The sequence below is a fragment of the Poecilia mexicana genome, unplaced genomic scaffold (assembly GCF_051168715.1).
Source record: "Poecilia mexicana isolate PSO_F unplaced genomic scaffold, ASM5116871v1 scaffold_21, whole genome shotgun sequence".
NCBI classification, from domain to species: Eukaryota; Metazoa; Chordata; class Actinopteri; order Cyprinodontiformes; family Poeciliidae; genus Poecilia; species Poecilia mexicana.
Genome location: NW_028263390.1, coordinates 19,947,045 through 19,965,479, shown reverse-complemented (window position 1 = coordinate 19,965,479; position 18,435 = coordinate 19,947,045). Strand labels below are relative to the sequence as shown.

The following is an 18,435-nucleotide window of genomic DNA, read 5'->3' as shown; positions in this document are numbered from 1 at the left end:
AAACAAGCTCTTGTTTCTTGCTGTAAAGTTGCGTGGCAGGCGGTCTGGTCTTGTTTCAAGTGTTCTGATGAATTTGCAATACAAACTAGACCAAAATTATTTGATAAGATTTTATGTTTATGCAGTGAAAAAGTGGAACAAGATGTTTTTTTATAGATTAAAATTTATAAAGGAAAACATCTCTTATTTATGGTAAAATACCAGAAATCTACCACAGCTGCTGGTATTTTAAATTAGAGACTTTTTTTTTACAAACTAGACCAAAAATACTTGATAAGGTTTTGTGTTTTTGCAAAGTGAAAAGCATCTATTTTTCTGTAAAACCAGTAAAATACCACAGCTCTCAATGGTTATAATTGTTGTTTTTAGTGGAAAAGAGAGAGCTCAATAAAAAGTTAGCTCAAAAAAATATATATATTTAGGTTGTTTTGAAGAAACTGAAATCAGAAAAAAGTCACAATTTGAAATAGTATGTGGTCCACAATTAATCAAAAGCCTAGTTTAACATCTGTTGCTGTTTTACAAGAGTAAAAGCCTCCTGATGGTCTGGATTTTTGGAGTAAAACCAGATCTGGAAACCTTGTAAAACGCGACAGACATGCAACCCCAATCATCTTTTGAAGGAAACTTTGATCCACAGGGTTGTTTGTCGCTTTTCCCGACCAGACATGATGCTGCAGGCCAACCTTATCTTAACAAAATACCTTCAAGATCATCTGATTACATAAAGCCTACAGCCTATGCAAAGCAGCTGCATATTAAGTTTCGGCATGCTTAAAAATTCAGTCATTATATTTGACATGTTTGGCTCCTTTAACTGCTTTAACCTCTACTGTTTTTGAAAAACCTATCTGGATGAAACAACAAAATGTTTTATTTATATCTGTGTTTTGTTTGTTTTGTGGCTGAGAAACTTATGAATACATTGCAGCATAACACGAAAGCTGCTGCTGACGCAAAAAGAAAAACCTGGCAGATGCATCAGACATCAGTCCAGTGATGAATACGAACATTGGAGCTGCATAAAGCTTCACAATTTAAATGATCCGTGTTTTGTCAACAAACATAAGTTGTTCTTGCAGCTGTTTGTTCTCATCAGAAACATCGTTTGTTTATCCCTGAGGTCAAAAGCATTTTTTACCTCCTACTGCTTTTAGTTTAACTCAATCTTTGGTGGTTTGCAATAATCGTTTACTGTAAAATCGGCTGTGCACTGTTACATTTCCGATCAAAAATAGCTATGAAGAATAAATAAAAGCAAGGGGACAAAAACAAGGCTGACTTTTTTCACCAAAATGTTTCCACTGATGATGGCTAACGTTCTTTGAGCTCTGCTTCTATAACTCCAAATTGATATATTGATTCTAAATTAATCTATTTTATTTATTAATTTTGTCTATTTTTTTCGGAATTGCTGGCAATTTAAGTTGATAAAATGCTAGCTGCGCTAAACCTGAAGCTCTAATCATAAGCATTAACTATGCTAACAATAAAGTACCACAACAACACCGTATTTAGCAGAAACTAATGCTAAAGCGCTAAATGTACTAATGCTAAATTATATCTGCCCTTTAAAAACTGCAACCCTCAAGCACCAACTGAAATTTGATTTTATAATTTACATGTTTGTTAACGTCCTTGGATATTGTCTTTATGTTTACATCCTGTCCGTGTTTTATTTTGTTTCTTTATGTTTTCTGTTTGAAATAAACCTCAACCCAAATATCAAACTTTATTCAACTGAAAGTTAACAAAACTGCCAAGTAAATTAGCCCTTCAGATTTTATCTGGAAAATGTTATTTATGGGAAGCTAAGTATGCTAAGCATTTTCAAAGTTAGCAAAAATGCTAAAGTGCTAAATGAAAAATTAGCTTTGCTATTAGCACTGCTGCTAGCATAGGCTCATGCTGCCTGTCTTCAGATGTTCAGTTTCCCAGTCCCTGTTGAAGCACGTAAAGGCATGATGCTGCCACCACCGTGTGTCACCATGAGCGATGCTGTGATGTAGAGCGTTTGCTTTACATCAGACATAGAAATGCTCATTTACAAGTCGACTGTTTTCTGATTAGGAGACTTCAAAAGAATTATTTAAGGGTTTCAGAGTTTAAAAATGCACATTTGTAAAAAGTTTCAAAATTCACAGATTATACTTTAACATGGGTTGGAATATTTCATAAAATCCCAATAAAACACATGGATTTTGTTTGTGAGATGTTGAAACAAGAAAAAGCCAAAAGTGTATTTATTTTTTTATTCCAATGTAAAAGCCTGGTGTTAGTGAATGTTTAGCTTTTCATAACAGTGTTTGGATAAACTGAGGACTTATTTTAATGAGAAATTGATATCTGAATTTCCAAACTATTTCCAAATGTTTCCTTTGGAAATATGTCCATCTGAAATTCACATGCATGATATTTGGCGAGTGTTTCTTTCCAGTATGGTCCCATTACAATTCGATCCAATACATTCAAGTCCGGGTTCAAACCCAAATATTTACAGTGCAGATCAGTGCAACTACAGTCCAATAAGTTGGAAAAAGTATGGATATCTATTGAAGCCAGTATATTGCTCATTGTTACCTTGCACAGGGTGAGTCAACATGGGCAGCCATTTTCCTCCACCAGCAAACAAAAACATGCATGCTTACAATATGAAATAAAATGTCGATGTTTTGCTTTGTTGACCTAAAATGCATTCCTGTTAAGAAAGGAGTTTCCTGTCAAAGCACAGTAAGGTTATAAGTCTTGTGCAGGAAGTTGGAGGGAAGCGCGTTGACCTTAGAGTCGTCGTTTTCAGCTCTGCAGGCTGTTTCCCTTCCAACGATGTCGGATGAAGACAATTTGTTTATATATCACACCAGACACACTTATGTTCCTCCATTTGAAGCCAACGAGTCTTTCATCACATCCAGCCTCTCTCCTCTTGCTAAGCGATCCAGTTGGACCGACCTGCAGAGCACTAAGAACACTTCTGCTCTGGATCCAAACTGTGATTGATAGCATTTTCTTAGCGGGTTGTTGAATCGCGTTGAGTTACATGACATCATCCATCATTGGTTTATTGTGCCTTTCTGGCTCTAACGCTTTTAGCCCAATTATTTCACTCACATTTAGAGCAGTCACCACTGTGCAGTCGGCACAAATCAGGCACAGTGACATTTGAAAATGATTGTGTTGACTTCAGAGCTGCAATCAATAAGTCATTAACTAACTTAGAGATATTTGCTTACAAAAAACGTTCTTAGTTTGTGCTGCAGTTTTGAAAGGAACAATGGGAGAGAAATTGGTGTTTTGGCGTAAGTCAAAGAAAACTTTACCATTGTTTTCAAACCCAAATCTTCCATATAAACAATAAAAGATGGGAAGGGGGCTTGGAAACATGTCCTGTTGGCCTCAGTTTCCATCATTTTACACAGAGGTTTCAGGAAATTGGAAATCAGTGCTTCACAGTGTTAGTTTTTTATACAGCATTCTTCAAATTGTAGAGCTAGATTTAGTTTTTTACATGTTTTCCACTTAATTGGCTTTGTTCAAAAAACTGACTGCACCTTTAAATGGGACTTTTTATACAAAATTCACATTTTGCACATTATTCTACTTCAGGGGTGTCAAACTCAATTTCACCGAGGGCCACTTCAGCATATTGGCCCCCCTCAAAGGGCCACATTGACGGTACAAATCAGGAGTGGATCCCTGCTAAAACACCCCAGACAAAAGGTTGACTTCCCTCATTCAGAGGCTTATAATGATTCAATGGTCCAGGTGTGTTAGAGAAGGAACCATCTAAAGCTGCAGATGGTAGCTCTGGAAAACTGGACTTAGGCACCATTAGCATAAATGTATAAAAATACAATGTTAAAAATAAATTAAACACCACCTCATATTGTTAAATAACTGATTCTATGTATTGAACTTTTAAATATTACATTTGAGTTTCCATGGATGTAAAATTACTGCTCAGTTTAAAAATTACAATATTTAAATCAGTGTTTAAAGGTGAGCAAGCAAATAATAAAAACAAGTCACATGGGCAGACATTATAGACTTTATGCAAAGATGGCCTTGAGTTTGACACAAGTGCATTACGCCATAGATCTGCCAATTGGTAATTGAAGTAAAGTATCTTCGATTTCAAAGAAGCCTACATTGAAGTCGATTGGCAAATGAACCATCACCAAAGAGGAAGGCTCTTGTTGTCTCACTGCACCCCAAGAGATGCATAACCTACAAAAACTGTTTCTGTCTGGATTCAAACCAGAGACCTATTGCGTGTAAAGCAAACATGATAACCACTACACTACAGGAACTGAACTTCTCTGCTTTGTTTCAGTTTGAGGTTCCAAAGTTGATGATGTGAGATGCAACGCATGAAAATGTCAACTGAGGTTTGCACTCAGATGCCTGGATTCAGAGTACAGACCATGACACCACAGAGTAAACACCTGTGATGAGTAGAACATACTAAAGCTGTTTCTGTCTGGTTTTGAACCAGAGACCTTTTGCATGTAAAGCAAACGTGATAACCAGTACACTACAGAAACGCAGGCTCTTTCCACTGTTCCTGGTAGATGATCCACATTTTGTTAGAGGCTAACATCAACGATGGGCATGGAACAAAGTCAAATACTCACAGATCCTCTCAGAGAGCACAGTAACTTGGTGAGCAAACTGCCAGACTTATACTTGTGCCTAATTTCACATTACAGTCCATAAACTAAGCCTGGGATCAAAAAATTGTATTGAAGATGTCATTAGCAGAGACAAATGGTTCTACAGAGACTTGGCTAAATGGCTAAAAAAATAAAATCAATACAAATAAAAGATGGTTCAAAAATAAAATTAACACATTAAAATAAAAAATATCTCTGAAATACAATCAACACTTCAAAATACAAAATCTCTGGAAAATAAAATATTATGTATGTTGTTTTGAAAAACATTAGAATATAAGCACTTTTATAAAATCTTCATTGTGGTAAGATCATGTAAGTTCTTTTTAAATCCATGGAAACTCAAGAGTTTGTAAGGTAGGTGAGTTAGCTCAGCAGGTTAGAGCACCGTGCTGGTAATGCTGAGGTCGCTGGTTCAAACCCCGTATGGGGCAATTCATGTGCAAGGTCTTTCAGACAATCAACACTTCAAAATAAATAAGGGTTCAAAACTAAGATCAACACTTTACAATAAATAAGGTTTCAAAAATAAAATCAACACTTAAAAATGGTTCAAAAATAAAATCAACACTTTACAATAAATAAGGTTTCAAAAATAAAATCAATACTTAAAAATGGTTCAAAAATAAAATCAACACTTTACAATAAATAAGATTTCAAAAATAAAATCAACACTTCAAAATAAATAAGGTTTCAAAAATAAAATCAACACTTAAAAATGGTTCAAAAATAAAATAAATACTTACAAATAAAAAGGATTCCTAAAATAAAATTTACAGTTCAAAATGTATAATGGTGTCTGTTCAGTCCATGAACTAAGCCTGGGATCAAAAAATTTATTGAAGATGTCATTAGCAGAGACAGAGTCTTGGCTAAAAAGTAAAACCAATACTTACAAATAAAAAATGGTTAGGAAGCCCATTACGAACCTTTGGTTGAAATGGCATGTTAAATTCAAGTGTCTATTACAGACCAGAGAAAACTAAAGAGAATGCAATGTTGTGTTAATCCATTTGAGGAGCCGGTAGTTTATCTTGAGGAAATAAATGACGATGCAAAAGTTAATTAGATTGTAACATGCGCAGTCCGCTGCTCAACCACTGCGGACGCGGCTCCGCCGCTGCGAAGACTTAGAAACCGCTGGAAGTAACTCATCCAGCGGATTTAACAAATGGAGCCTTCTTGGTGCACGTTACCCAGGAGAGCGGCGCTCTGGAGGAGCTGCAGACGTAACATCTGTCCGTTTCGGAGAAGCGAAACCACGCAAAATAAATAAATAAATAATCCGGACCGCACAGGGTAAAACACTCACAGACAGAGTTCAGTTGATCTGTTTGGATCAGACAGATCCAACTGACTGATGAATTAGCGCAGATTTTTCTGCAGATGGGAACCAGGAGGAAGTGCGTCCAGACCCCAGCGGGTGAAGTGATGCTAATTTAAGTGAAGTCGCTTAATGTAATTTATTAAAAGTTATTGGTGCCTCAGTCAGTGGTTTTTGTCACTACGAGAAAATGTAGATACATTTATCTGCTTAATCTGTGATGGGATCTGGATTCACGGTGAATATTAACTAAACCGCATAAAATGCGACTACATAGCCGATGTTAATATGATTGTAATTTCATGGATAAAAATAATACATGACCGATTTTCTAAATTTTTTATTTTTTTTTTTTTTATGTTGTTGGTCAAGATAACGGATAACAAAAAAAGTCTAGCGTGACCTGCCGATGTCTCAGTTTTATTCACTGGGAAAATCAATAAGCAGCTTGAGGTGACTCTGCTGCTCTCTAGTGGCGAGAAGCCGTAATGTTGGCTGGTAACAATCGGAATGCATTGTGGGAGATGTAGTTTGTAGTCAATTCATGCTCAAAACCTATTTTAAGTCAATCATCAGCCTATAAAATGCTGGGCGGGCCACATATAATGACATGGCGGGCCACGTGTGGCCCGCGGGCCTTGAGTTTGACACATGTGTTCTACTTGAATTTGGATCTCAAGTGTCTCTAAAAACAACCCAAGTACTTAAAAAAAACAGCCAGGCATTTTATGGCAATAAGTTAATGTTTTATGGCTTCTGGAACGAGCTGTTTCAAAAACCTTCTGAATGTAACGACATTGTACCGTTACCTAGCAACCCCATGCAAGCCCAGCCCAGTTACCTAGCAACCCCATGCAAGCCCAGCCCAGTTACCTGGCAACCCAAGCAGAACCCCAGAATAGTTGGTCAGCTGGTTTTCCTGCTGTATGTGCTGTACAATGGCTACTGGAAGAGAAAAATGTTTTGTTGTCTTTGGATGACTTACCATCCAGAAACAACTTTCTGCATTCTTGTTGGTTGTGTAGGATGCTCTACTAATGCTTTTCAAAGATGTGCCGTTGCATAATTGTGCATTTGTTTGCAGCCAGTTTCACATGCGAGTGTGAAAATGACCAATTTTGTCTTCTTCAACAAAAACGGTTAGGCACAGAGCATTTTTCTTTGAACAGCTGTTTTCGTTTACTTTTAATTTCCTGGTAAGTCGAGCTGTTAACCTCCAGTGACTTTTGACTCAAATTAAGACTATGGGACTTTAATTATTGCATCAAACTTGGTTCATGGAAGAAGTGTTTTTTGAAGAAAGTTCTCATTATCATTGCTGGGAATCAACTAAAAGATTTTCTAGACTAAATTAACTGACAAAAATTACCCTAAAAGTTAGGAACTTATCAAAACAAACAAAAAAAACATTACACTTATATTGCAGGCTTAACATATTTAGTGCTTCCTAACTTTGGCCAATGTTGCAAATAGTTTGGACACCCTGGTATAGAGCTATCGTAACGTGTTCAAGGAAGCATAGTAGGTCACGTTTAAATCATATCTGTTCACAGCTTTGTGTTTGTTTGTTCTTGCTGCAGGATTTGCAGGAGAGAAGGGAATGCAAGGCCCCCGCGGCGTGCAAGGACCTCCTGGGGCCGATGGTCCACGGGGAGAGAAGGGCGAACGCGGACCAGTTGGGCCTAAAGGTACAACAATCTAATCTCTACAGAGAGGCGTTGGTCTTATTGTTCTAGTCGGACAATGCAGTGCATAAAATCACTTCAGATTTGACCTTTCACCCACTTTTTACTGCAATTACTGCATTTATAACCCACGCAGCTTGCATCCTTTAAGCCGGGATTTCCCAAATGTTTCCATGCTGTGGCCCCCTGCAGAGCTTTAGCTTCTAGCCAGGGATCCATTTTGTAAAACCACAGAAAATGCTTCAAAATGTGCAAAGAAACATTGAATTTTACCTTTTTTTCTCACTTTTATTCACTATTCAATTACATTTATTTAGCATAAGTGCTAACCTCTGATTTTAGTTGGTGGAAAACTTTATTAGCTAACATATTATGACTTTATTAGTATGATGTTACATATATGACCAGATGAAATTTTCCACTGCAATATTTTTATGTTAATCCCATTAATCTTTACTTAATCTCCACAGTTTAGGTTTTTGTGGTCACAGAGATGAGCGTAACAAATAAGGTTTTCCTGAATTTCTCCTCTGTGGGACAATAAGATGAGATTAAAGAGCAAAATCACTTTGTTGTTCCCTATATTGAGCCCGTTGCCATGGAAACGAGAAGGAAAGTCAGATGATATCCAGTCTGTTTGGTAGAAAGAGAGAGATGACAAAAACAAACAAGCATGCAACTCGAAATTATTGACCTCATTATAAATTGCAATCCAATTAACTGATTTATTGATTATTGCTAAACACTTCCACACGTTTTCCTTCCACTCAACTTTATAGTAAAGTGCTTTCTGACTCTCTGTTGGGCGTCTATTAAGTACGCTGGTCATTTTATTGATTATTTTACTTTTTAATTAGTCTTGAGTAAAATTAAAATTTTCTCAAGCTGAATTGTATCTGTAAGCTGTCAAATTTCATATTTAACAAAAGTTGTTATATAATCAGTTCCACTTTTAGAATTGAATTAGTGACGTAAATAAATCTGCTAATCTTTTTTATTGAGATATTGGGTTGAGCTCGTGTAATGTGGTCAGAGAAAGCAAACAAACGAACCATTAATGCCTTCAAACTGAACCCAAAACTACATTTACAGAATAAATTGACATTTTTAAAACCCATGAACTTAATTTCAGATCTGAGAGTATCACTGTATTTTACTGAGCGTCAACCAAGGGAAAGAAATACCAGAAGAATCCACTGGCAGCCCGGATGAACCAGCTTTTCACCAGCAATTAAACTCAGCACGTATGTGGTTTGTGGCTCGCCAAGGCTGTGAAGGAAATCTTAAAACCTTGCAAACCAATTTGTGTTCAAAATCCAAACTTTAATTCATGCCAAGCCAACCTTGGAAACATTTAACTTGATTTTGTACTTAAAGGAAGCTTTTTGAGTGTAAAAACCACTTTATAGTGCAAGTGAGACTTAAGTTTTATACTTGTTTATATTAAATTTGTTACTGTGTTTTTAAGATTGTATGTGGATAACATTACATGTTGTAAACTTGCCTACCTACTTTATGGCTTATTTTTCCTCCATAGCTACAGGAGCTACTTTAGATTTCATTTTAACAACCTCACAAAAAAAATATCTTCTTTCTCTCTGTTTCACAACTCACACTTGAAATTTGGAAACATGTTCGTCCTTCGAATCTTTTCAGGATTTCCTCCAAAAGACATTGAGGACCCAGTCCTCAAATGGCTTCGTGAAGTAAAATAAAACTTTATAGGGATTTAGCAGAAACTAAAAAATGTTAACACTTCTGCAGTTCCCAGCAGGTGCAACTGATTTCTGCTCAGTATTGGAAACTATAATTATTTCAACATCCACATCATTGTTGCTCCACCGCAGCAGCTGTCCCTGCTGATCTGATTGCTGTTCAGCTGTCTCATAATTACTCAAATGTTGCAGTGAAAGTTTCCCTGGATTTAAAACGATTCTTGTTTGGGAGCTTTTCATTCCAATAAAAACATAAACAATGAATAATCTTAAATTTCCTGTTTTGTTCAGATTAATATTTTATTTTCCGACATTATTAGGTGTTTATATTCATCACAGACAGTCGGTCCAAAAACACAGACAGTGTGAACTGCAATTCAAGAAATGTTCTTTGTTATATAAATAAAGTTGGGAATTATACTTCCTTGTAGATGAAAGTTTTATAAACTTATTGCAGCCGGTTCATCTATTGCTGCTTATTTTCTTTTGTGATAAACTTATGCATGTTTATTAGTCCAGGCTGACTCATATTCAGGTTGTATTTTTAGTTTCAAAGCACTCAGTGTCTGGACTCCATAGTTTTTCTGCACATTTATCCAACTTTTAATGATCTAATCTAGAACTTGACAATAGAAAAGCATTCCTGCTACACCTTATCTGTCTTGTTTTTGTCTTTTTTGGCTTCGTCAAATCTGCAGAGCCCAAAAACTGCAGAGATTACCCGAAATCCAGCATCGCCTGCTGAGCTGTTCAAATAAAAACAAAGTTCCCAAAAGTCGGAGTCATAGTCGTAGTGTTTGTGTTTTTTTAGTGTTTGTGTGTTCAGCCAACAGCTGCTGGAAATCACTGCTGGTTTAGTTGAAATGTCCAATGTTCAGTCCCACAGTTCACCAAGATCTCTTTAAAAAAAACTTTTTGTTCCTGTCACTTAGTTATGGTCCAACAATGAGAACAACTCTCAACGCCAACGTTATTTTTTTAATTTGGGCATTTAAAGCTGCTTCTATTGGATATAATTGATATGTTTTTCTGTATGTGGACTCTGGTCATTAACTGGTTTGACCTCAGTCCAGGTCCGGACCAGATGGACTATTAGACCTTCGTCAACTACAAGATTTTACTGGACTGATTCTGTTTTACCCAAACAGTTTTATATCTTTTTAATTTTATCTTTGCACTTATTCCTGACATTGCAAATTTGAGTCGCAGCAACTTTTTTTTGCAAGATGTCTTCCAGTAGCGCACCGCTGCATATGCCCACCAAAAATTCAGCTACCGCGACCAGACATAGCATGGTTTGGAAAACTGCGACGTCTTAATCTAAATTAATAATGACTCTAATGGAGGACACAAATTATAATCCAGAATTAAAAACTTCTGGCGCATTTCCTGCTTAGCTTTTACATTTTGGCCCGGATCCTGCAACGCTGGCCGACTTCCATTCCTTCATTTGTATTTCTGCTGCAGAAGCAAAGCAGACATCTGGAAGTTCGTATTCTCCCCAACACATTTGGCGAACATTGGTTCAAACTTCTTTGAAGATGTGCTCAGAAAAAAAGGAACAAGATATCCTCCTCTAATGACACAGTTTTTGTATCAATAAAGGAAGTTTTACATCTAATGTTTCTAACCAATGAGCCACAAGCAGGAAACGAGACATCTCAGATTTATTAGATAATTATTTTTTAAAAAGTTTTTTCAATCACAATTATAAGATTAATTGGGCCAAAAAACATTCAGGGCGACAAAAAAAGGAAAAGAAAGTCAACAGAGGAAGCCAAAACTCATCCGAACTGGGAGATGGCTAAATCATATTTAGGGAATTAAATAAAGTTTTGTTTGGGAAATCTTTGGCTGTTTTATTCCAAACAGCAGCTGTTTCACCTGGAACAGCTTACACATTTCACAGTGAGAGACTTTAATCACAAAGGCAAATGTTTGTGAGCCATCACACACATAGACAGCAAATTTCACCAGCAGATATCTCTCCTGTCCTTAATGTGACCCTTCAAAATAAAAGGAAATGTCCGATTGTTGCAAATCATAACCACATGTTGCAGTCATTGCCCCAGGATTATTAAAGAAAACATGCAAAGACTCGCTTCAGAATAGCTCTTTGGGTTTAAATCATTTGAATGAATAAATCATTTAATTGAATATTACAACAAAATATCAAGATCGTTCTGATTTCTTAACTTAAACAGTAAAAACTAATCAGTTTGGAAGATGTAGAGGATGATCGGGTGACCATAAAATAAGTAAGAAATAATCAGGAAGTTGTTGCTAGCAACGCCAGCCAGGCCCAGCCCGTCACCTAGCAACAGAGTTCTACTTCCACTGGTGCCGTTACCTAGCAACGCCAGCCAGGCCCAGCCCGTCACCTAGCAACCAAATTCTAGTAAATAATAACAATCCACTGGCAGATTATTTCATTTAATACATATCTGCCAATGGAATAAGTAATTTTTATCATTATTAAGGAATTATTGACTTAAAAGTAACTGGTTAGTTTTGTCTTATTTCAAGTGTGTGAAGATTCAGGCCTGATCATTTGTTTTTAGCTGCTGAAGATCGTTCCTCTTCGGGTCCTAAGATAATAACTTCAGTTTTAGCCATTAAATAAATCCCTCATGTTAATAACGTTGTCTGAACATTTCAAATACTGTTTTAAAAGCTGCAGCAACATGTTAATTTCAAACGTCTTTCAGGGCCGCTGAAATCCAGACCGACTTGGTGTCTCTTAAATCCGGTCGCTGTCTGTATTTTGTGGCTCAGCAGTAGCTTATGGTGTGTTTGTGTTTTCCCTGCTGTATATTTTAGTTGTTAAGGATGTGGTGAAATGCATCCAGCCCTGACAGCTCTGCGCGTCACAGGCAGGGTGTGTCCGCCTGGCCGGACCAAACACCGGCTGTAAAACATGGCTGGTGGGCCTGAGGGCCACCTCTGCTGACACCTAACCGCCGCGCTGCGATTTAAAAGAAAATCAATTTAAAGTTGGGAAAGATTCCCAGTTTCTGCTAATCCCCGTATAGTTTGATGGCAGGAACAGCCTTGTGGTTTTGAGCCTCGCTGCGGAGAGCTAGCAGCAAGTTGTTGCCATTTTGGCAAAGGATTTTATTTTTAAATAAAAACAAATGAGAAATGAGTTGCCTCCAAGCTGTTGATTGCAGTGACATTTGTGGGTAAATGCGTCATATATTTACAACAACCAAAATGAAGGGTATTTTTCCTCCTCTGATTTGGTGGTTTTACACTTTTTAAGCTATAGATCAACATTTTTGCCTCAATATTACATTATAATTCTCTTCTGGTTTCTGTTTTTCTGGTAAAGCTCTCTGAAGGCAGATTAAACACATTCGTAGCTCTCTAATTTCTACGTTTCACGCCTGTTTTCTCAATTACAGGGCTGCTTATTTAAAATGGTTCTGGCAAAAACATCCCAAAGAGCTGAAAGGAGAGAAAAAGAGTTTGAAATCAAGAAAATATTGTAAAAAAAAAAAAAAGAACCTTTAAACATTGAACTAATATGTCTGTCTTCTCTGTTTAATGTGGTTTAATTATCACTGTATAGCAAATTTTGCAGCTTTTTCAGCTGATAAACAGTTTCTGTGATGCTCAAAAATTGTTGCCTCTTCTGTATTATTTGGTCTTTGTTGCTTTGTCTTTGTAATATGTTGCGTTTTCTCTGTTTTAATCATTCTCCGCATGTCATTTTAAAGTTATTTACAGATTTTTCTGGTGATTGTTTGCAGGTGACAGAGGAGACAGAGGCTTCAGAGGGGATAAAGGTGATCGAGGCGACAGAGGAGAACGAACAGGTGAGAACTGGCTGGTTTTCTAAAACGGCTCCAATGTATTTAAATTTAATTTAATCATGTGGCAACAATTCAAAACAGATCAAGATAAGATCCAATTCCAAACCCAGTTTAAATCTATTCAGGCTAAACTAGTAAACTTTAAACACACATTCAGATCAAACCCAAATTAGAATAAAATTAATTTGATTTTGACTCCATATTTATATCCGTATATTTATGTGTTGTATGAATATCAGTGCTGAAGTACTTTTATGAATCTAAATGTTGCATCAAATCCACTTTTGTTTCATTAGAAATGATGTGCTTAATTGTTAATCATATTATTCCAGAATCAGTGAATCAGTTTTATTCTTTTTTCTGAGAGTCGCCTCTGTTTCAGTGACGAATGATTGGTGAGGATCTCCAGCAGCTATATGGGCTCTAATGCATCCAGATGTTCGGCCAGTTAAACAGAGGTTGTTGCTTTAATCTTCCAGAACGTTTACATCGCCTCTGTAATGACAAGTCTCCCTCTGCGGTTTCGTTATTTCGCCCACTGGGCAGTAATGGACTCTCCAGTGTTTGGAATCATTAAGAAAAGCTGCTGCAGACTCACTAAATCATGCTAGTTTGAAGATCAAGGAGAATAATAAAATTGACTCCGCTCTGGGATATTTTATTATGTTAAAATTTTGCTTATTGCTGTTGCAAAGAAAAGCTACTTCAAAGTCTGTTGTAGGTTATATTTGCTTCTAAATTGGAAGGTTGTGAGTTTATGTTTTATGTGGACGTTTTCGTCTAATTTACTCAGTTTCAGACAGAATGTAAACAGCAGAACCCTCAAATAGCCGGTTATATGCTGCATAACTGCTGAAGTGGTTTAGGTTTTTCTCTCATGGATGGTTGCTTCACCTTCCAGCAGGTTTCATTAAACATGTCTTGATACTTTAATACTAAAATATAAATGGGTGTTTGGTTTTAATTTATGTTTATATCACTTCTGAGTGCTTTATTTTGTTTGAAAGATCTTGCCATATTTATTCATTTCTCCATTCATTATTGCTTGAAAGGTCTTGCCATATCGGTTTATTAATATCTGTTTTGTTTTATTTCTTGTGTTTTGTTAGTTTATCCACTTATATTTTAAGCTGTGTACGGCTGAACTACCTGTAGTTCTACAGCAATGCATTCTGGGTACAAGATAAGTTATTGCCTTTCATAAGTGAGGAGAGGAAATGGATCTGTCTTCACCTACTTCAATATAAAAGCATGAATATAAACTACTTGAAAAATGTAACCAAAAAACTTTACCTTTAACTTTATTCGACTGAAAATTTATTAAACAAACAATCAAAATAGATCTTTAAAATTTATCCAGAAAATGTATTTAAGGGAAGCTAAGTTCGCTAAACATTTTCAAAGTTAGCAAACGCGCTAAACGAGCAATTAGCTCCACTCTTAGCGAATTAGCATAAATGTGCCCACCATCCCGCTAGGATAAAAATCCAACTTTCAATATGAGATTTGTTTAATGGAGTAAAAATCCTTTGTTACAAAATTCTTGGAGCGTTTGGTTGTTAGTTTATGTTTTTTCTTTTTAAGTCTGTCAGTAGTTGCGTTTTCATTACAGACTTGCACAAAATTTTGTTATTCTGCAAATGTAAAAAAAAAAAACAACAGCACAGTTTTTCAAACTGCAGTTTTTCCATTAAGTAAGAAACAGGATTTAATAAGTTTCTTCATATGATAAGTCATTAAAAACATCTTCCTACCACTTCCTGTCTTTTCCACCAGTAGAACCATCCAGGTGTTGATCACGTGACTCGTGATGTTAAAAACGTTTTTCAAATTCCTGTACAAATACACTCATTTTGGTACGACTGAAAAACATCCTGATCCTATCGCAAAAACTTTTTCACTTTTTTTTTTCAAAAATTGCTGTTTCCTTGAAAGTGAACGAATTACACAAAATTCACATTTTGTGCATTTTTGTTCTTCCATTTTGTTCTCAACTGCTTCTACAAACACCCACCCATTTTTTTAGCAAAAAGTTCATGTTTTTTGGTTAAAAACCTACCAATGATTGAGTCACTCTGCGTCGTCGCTTAGCAACCCCGGCCTAGCCCAGCCCGTTACCTAACAACCCAAGTGGAGAGAACATGCTTCAGCCTTGTTTTAAGTATTTTTTGATACTTTAAACGTCTGCTTCTTTGACAAATGCGGCTACAGAAAGACCCAAGTTTATCTCGTAACCTTCTACAGTGAGAAGGATGTTAAATATGGCAGATTAAAAAAAATTACCTTGCCGGAGTCACCAAGTTTCCATAGCAACCATTCTGTTTTCTTTTCAGTACTCAATTTAAAGGAGATTATGATGGACTGCGTGTGTTAATGGATAAAATTTGAGAACTATTAAGTATGTGCAGATGCCATAAATCAACTCCTCTCTGGACGTAGCCGAGGCTCAGCTTTTTTCCCTCTCTTCCTTCAGATATTTCCTCCTTCATTACATCATCGCAGCTGTTCTGCATGTCCTGCATGTGTCGTGGGGCGGCGCTCGCATCAGAAGGTCTTGATCTTTAAGCCACATAAACCGTCAGAGATCAGTTCTCTCCTCACATCATTAACAAGACGCGCATGTTTGAGGTTTCACCAAAAGAAAAATGGTCCGAGTCTGCATGCGGTAGGCAGTGAGAAATATCAAGTGACGACGTCGTGTTTTTCTGTCACGACTCTCATATGGGAGACTTATTATTAGATTTTTCAGTTGGATCTTTTTACACTTCAAAGTTTGAATTTTACCTGAGAAAGTGGTTGAGTTCATTCATTCAGCCTGTTTCACAGAATATTATGTCACTGAGAGGATCAAATATTGACAAGCTGCTGAAAACCTCAGTCCCTCAAACCAGGATTTTTAAAAATCTCCATCTCAGATTTCTGAGTTTTAGATTCTCCACGAACTCCTTCTTTCACTGTGGCTGTTTTTATTGTTCGTACGTCTTTTTCACCGTAAAAATGTGTTGGTTTGTGGGTATTTGGAATCAGTTTTTAAATAAAATTATTTCTTAACTTTGCAGACAATCAATAAGTAGGAAAAAGAAAAGTTTTTATGTTGTTTTTCAATCTGTTTCAAGAAGCTATTTTACCATTCAGTTTAATCACAGAAAGTTTTTTAGAAAAGTAAAACTATGTTTTTACTAATAACTGTGTTCTCTTATAATACTAGAAAGCACTTTTCATAAAATTTGGAGAAATGCTGCAATATCCTCATTATTCTACATATTTTCCAGTCATTCCTTTTCTCTGTCCTAAAGCTTCACCTGCCTGATTTCTTCTCTTTTTATAAATAATTAGATTTTTTTTTATTTATGCTTCAAACAAATCGCCTTCTTTTTCAGTTGAATTATCCAGAATAATGTAAAAAAGTTTTGATTTGTGATCTACCAGAGCCTCACTTCGTACATTACAGAGACCTGATCTGTATAGTTTTGTGAACTATTGTATAAAAATTCAATTTCTGCAGTTTACATTAGACTCTAAGACGTCTAATGTGAAGCTTTTAAACGTGTTTTTAAAACAATTTCTGCACAAATGTTTGAAGAGGAGGAAGTGGTACTTCTTAAAGCTGCAGATTGCTAACCTTGTTATTGTTTGTTACTCAACCATGGAAATAAAGCTCTGCTTCATATTAAGTTCTTAAATATTGGCTTAAGGAGTCGGTAAACACATGGTAATCGTTTCATGATGTACGAATCTCCCTGAAATTTCCCAGAGGCTGATTGGATTACTTTAAAAGAGACACGTAGGAGCGCTTGAATCGCAGAATAAAGTTAACAAACATTAGAAACAGAGACTGAAGCCCAATATTTCTCCTTAAAAGGATTTACTCCCCCTGTGAGGAACAAAACACTCATTTTTGTTTTGCATTTTGAGCTTCAAACTTGGTGATTTTTTCCCTGACAGCTGACATTTCACAGAAGAGTCTGGCAGATTGATAACTGATCTCAGCGGTTTCATGTTATGACGAGTGGATTTAATGTTTAATCAACTGTTTGAACAGCGGAGGAGTATTTACATTTACAGTTTTTGGAAAAAATGTTCTTCTGGCAGTAGTTTTACGACAATCTTTTTACTTTTACTTGAGTATTATTTTCATAACATCAAGCAAATAAAGTGATTTGATATTTTTTGTGTATTTATTTTTATGTTATTTATCCTATTTCCAAAGTTTAAAAAGGATTTTGCAAGTTTGCAAGTTTGCTGTATAAAAGTTGTCTAGTTTTCAAATTCTTGTAGGCTTGCTTTAACAAATTTAATCTCAGTTTTAAAAGGAGGATTTGAGTTACTTTCTTCTAAAAAAACACTTGCTACATTTAGCCGAATTTAATGAATTAAATAAAAAGCTTATTTACATCAGCTTTTCGGTCAAAGTGTCTGGATAAACGTGATTCTACTTACTGTAAAAGTTTGGTTGTAAAAAGATGAATACTTTGTGTCGTACTCAACATTATGTACAAAATATTTTTATCCTGATTTAAAATATAAAGTTCATTCAACCGCCGTTGGGGGGCACAAAACAATCAGCCTAAGGGCCACAAACGGCCCGCGCGCCGCACTTTGGACACCATTGGTGTGGCATACAGTATATTTGCATTACCAACTGTAAGTATTAGTTTCATAGATTTCTTAAGGCTTGGAAAAGTGCTGTCTGGATCTATTAAGTAATCTTATTCATTTGCATTAATTTTTAAAAATTTTATTCTTTTAAATATCATAATTTGGACATAATGTTGCTTTTTTTGTCTGTCTGATAACATTATTTTTAAATATTAAATCAGGCATTTTAACTGTTGCTTGACTAATTACTTGAACGACTACTTTTTACTTTTACTTGAGTAAAAATATGTTAAAGTGTTGCTGCTCCTACTTTAGTACAGTTTTCGTCTGTTGTTGGCAGCACGTCGTGTTCAAACTGAATCTCTCAGTAAAACTAATACATTTCACTTTAGAGTTATCCCAAAGTGATGTTATAAAGCGGAAAAGTTGTCAAATGTCGCATTAAAAGCAGCCTCAGCGCCACAAACGGAAAGACGATTCACTGAAGATGAAACTTTAAAGGAACTCTGAATAAAACACGACTTTATGAGCAGATGGAGGTAGTTAGCTGTTCTCCTGAAGCCGTTTAGTCCCGTCCAGCCCAAACTCCTGCAGCATGCCAGATAAACATTAGTAATATGCGATTCC

The 18,435-nt window shown here is 36.1% G+C and overlaps 1 protein-coding gene across 2 annotated transcripts in view; it reads left to right on the top strand.

Moving 5' to 3' along the window:
- The window catches only part of scara5 (scavenger receptor class A, member 5 (putative)), a 76,065-nt gene that overhangs the window by 50,391 nt on the left and 7,239 nt on the right, over nt 1-18,435 (top strand). For both annotated transcript variants that reach the window (XM_015006840.2, XM_015006841.2), the window contains exons 9-10: nt 7,575-7,682; nt 13,147-13,212. In XM_015006840.2, coding sequence (XP_014862326.2) covers nt 7,575-7,682; nt 13,147-13,212 — 174 coding nt within the window. The remainder of the gene's footprint in view (nt 1-7,574; nt 7,683-13,146; nt 13,213-18,435) is intronic.